This window comes from Otolemur garnettii, unplaced genomic scaffold (genome assembly GCF_000181295.1).
Source record: "Otolemur garnettii isolate 467f Iridium unplaced genomic scaffold, OtoGar3 scaffold00043, whole genome shotgun sequence".
Lineage (NCBI taxonomy): Eukaryota > Metazoa > Chordata > Mammalia > Primates > Galagidae > Otolemur > Otolemur garnettii.
In genome coordinates, this window is record NW_003852438.1 from 11,102,303 (window position 1) to 11,105,284 (window position 2,982).

A 2,982-nucleotide genomic window follows, 5' to 3' on the forward strand; every position below is an offset into this window, starting at 1 on the left:
AAAGACCTGCAAGTTTCATAGACTCCTCAAACTAAACTATAAGCCTAAGTCTTAAATACTTAACTGTAGTCACAAGCGGTAGATTTTTGTCAGAACATCTGCATCCTTAATTTCTTCAGGAGAAACTGCATTGTGTAATTTTAATAATTGGACACATCAGCATTTTAAGCAGTCTCCACAGGAAAATTCCTTATAGATGTCACTGTAATGTATAAATCTATAAGAAACAGAAGTTCCTTTGTGCACAGATGCAGCAAGAGGGACTTACTGTTTGGTTTTGATGGGACCTCTCTCATCAATTGGTTCCCCAATGACGTTCATGATTCTGCCCAAAGTCTCGGGACCAACAGGAATTTTGATTGGTGCACCAGAATCCAGGACTTTCTGCCCTCTAACCAAGCCTTCTGTACCATCCATAGCAATGGTCCTTACTGTGCTCTCACCTGTTAGGTATAGGCATAGTAGGGTCACACATAAGGACAAACCATTATATTTAATGAAGTGTAGCTGGCATGAAATACTTAAGTCAACCACGACTCCTTCTCAGCACCTAAATGTGGCTTCAGCAAACTCAGAAGAACGAAAGTCATTTTGAAAAAATCATCACAGAATGGAGACAGCCTGGTTTTGGACAAAACATGGTCTTTAGCATTCATAACAAATTCTACTTACCTAAATGCTGGGCCACCTCCAAAACCAGTCTCGTCTCCCTGCCTTGCACTTCCAGCGCATTTAGGATGGGTGGTAGCCCTTCATCAAACTGGACATCCACCACTGCACCAATGACTGCCACAATGCGCCCAGTGGCGGCGCCTGCCTTCGGCGAGGGAGAGGTTTGCGCCGCATAGTCTCGGGCTAACAGAAAAGAAGGTATCGAAAATTGATGGAGTCAGCACAACACAAAGGTAACCAGGACTTAACAAACTAGGAGAGGTAAATTCAGCCTAGGCCAGGCCTCTTTCCGCTCATACGGAAGGCGTGTCCAAGACCGAGGGTCCCACCGCAATCAAGAAAATGCCTCGGCTCGGCGCCTATGGCTCAACCGGCTAGGGCGCCAGCCACGTACACCTAAGGTGGCGGGTTCGAATCCCCAGCCTGGACCCGCCAAACAACAATGACGGCTGCAACCAAAAAATAGCCGGGCGTTGTGGCGGGCGCCTGTGGTCCCAGCTACTTGGGAGGCGGAGGCAGGAGACTCGCTTGAGCCCAGGAGTTGGAGGTTGCTGTGAGCTGTGATGCCACGGCACTCTGCCCAGGGGAACAGCTTGAGGCTCTGTCTCAAAAAAAAAAAAAAAAAAAAATGCCTCAATAGCCTTACCGTCCTCGCGCACAAAACCCGATTATTCAAGAGCTCGTACCCCAATTCCATGAAAAGGTCAATGCACCTGCCCCCACCTTCTCCGTCTATCAGAGCCTTTTTTATCCAAAATGGGACAGAATTAGGTCAAAGAAAGCTCCTCTGGGCAACCCGTTTTTGTTATCCCGCGGTTACAGCACAGCGACGCTGCTCCTGACATCCTCCTAGCACCAAGGATCCTTCAGGCCCGAACTACAATCGGCCCCCAGCTCAAGGTCACACAGGGTGGCAAAGAACTCAGACCCTAGGCGAAAGCACTTACCAGGCTGGACCACTGCGGGGGCTGCCCGCAATAAGAGCTGAGCTTGGGGTAGCGACGCTGAAGGGCTGAGTCCCCGCAAGGCCCCGGAGGCCGTGGAAGCCACCACACGACCTGCAAGACTCAACATGGCGGAGCCCGGGTGGAGACTGAATTGTGCAGCGATCCCCGCCGCCAACTCCCCAGCGGTTGGGGCGAGTTATACTCTATTGTAGGCACGTCCATTGGGTAACATTGCTGTTTATCATTCTCCATGGTGCTTCTATAGGTTAATAAACTCCCATCTTCTCAACTATTGGTCAAAACTGATGCTCATCTAAAACTCCTTTTTTTATTGGACAACGCGATACTGCGAGCGTCAAAACCTAATTGGATTGTAGGAAGACGTTGGAGAGAGTACTTGGCGGAACTACGTTTACAAAAGGGGCTCGAGTTCCTGTCGGGAAACACGTGGACTGTCCTTGGGCTCTCTCCTTAGGACTTTGGACTGGGTGACAGCCACAGGAGTGAGGATTAAAAAAGTGGTAGCGTCGTGAAGCACCTTTAAGAGTGACCTTGGTCAGGAGCCCTCTCTTGAGTCAAAACATAGTTTTGCTTTCTCACCAGCAAGATTAGAAACTTCCAATTGGTTCACGTCAGGAACCTGAACAGAATCTTCTTAAAATATATACAATGAAGGAAACTAATGCAACCAGTCATTTAACAGATGTATGCTAGGTATCGAGGAGACAAGATTTAGGTCCTTTCTTTTAGGATCCAGATGAGCAAGCAATGCAATAAAGTGTGATGGAGCCTAGTTAGTATAAATTTGGGTCACCTACAGATGTAGAGGAACTACCCAACGCAGAGGAGGCTGACAGACCTCAGCTGCAAAACCTGATTAGAAATTTTTAGGGTAGGTTGCCAGTAGCGCTCATGCAAACATGGTGAACGTTCCTAAAACCCGCAGGACTTTCTGTAAGAAGTGTGGCAAGCACCAGCCCCACAAGGACTCTCTCTACGCCCAGGGAAAGCGGCGTTATGACAGGAAGCAGAGTGGCTATGGTGGGCAGACTAAGCCAGTTTTCCAGAAAAAGGCTAAACCTACAAAGAAGATTGTGCTGAGGCTTGAGTGTGTGGTGCCCAACCGAAGATCTAAGAGAATGCTAGCTATTAAGAGATGCAAGCATTTTGAACTGGGAGGAGATATGAAGAGAAAGGGTCAAGTGATACAGTTCTAATCATCTTTTGTTTTATCATGAAGACAATAAAATCTTGAGATTATTATGTTCACTTAAAAAAAAATTCTAGGGTGGCTCGGCGCCTGTAGCTCAACTGGCTAAGGCGCCAGCCACATACACCTAAGGTGGTGGGTTCGAATCCCCAG

At 48.0% G+C, this 2,982-nt stretch overlaps 2 protein-coding genes and 1 non-coding gene across 3 annotated transcripts in view; 1 reads left to right on the plus strand and 2 right to left on the minus strand.

Annotated features, from left to right (window-relative positions):
- The window catches only part of ATP5F1B (ATP synthase F1 subunit beta), a 9,872-nt gene extending 8,015 nt beyond the window's left edge, over positions 1–1,857 (minus strand). Inside the window, exons 1-3 of the mRNA XM_023513697.1 lie at positions 1,620–1,857; positions 673–855; positions 269–443 (exon numbers count right to left, since the gene is read on the minus strand). Coding sequence (XP_023369465.1) covers positions 269–443; positions 673–855; positions 1,620–1,746 — 485 coding nt within the window. The 5' untranslated portion in view covers positions 1,747–1,857. The remainder of the gene's footprint in view (positions 1–268; positions 444–672; positions 856–1,619) is intronic.
- LOC111725569 lies at positions 539–613 on the minus strand. The gene has a single exon (XR_002773605.1). It is a non-coding gene; the product is annotated as a small nucleolar RNA SNORD59 (small nucleolar RNA).
- A 679-nt stretch (positions 1,858–2,536) lies between the features above and the next one.
- On the plus strand, positions 2,537–2,882 carry LOC100942826 (60S ribosomal protein L36a-like). The gene has a single exon (XM_012805552.2). The coding sequence runs from the start codon at positions 2,540–2,542 to the stop codon at positions 2,834–2,836; it is 297 nt and encodes a 98-aa protein (XP_012661006.1). The 5' UTR covers positions 2,537–2,539; the 3' UTR covers positions 2,837–2,882.
- The last annotated feature ends 100 nt before the right edge of the window (positions 2,883–2,982 follow it).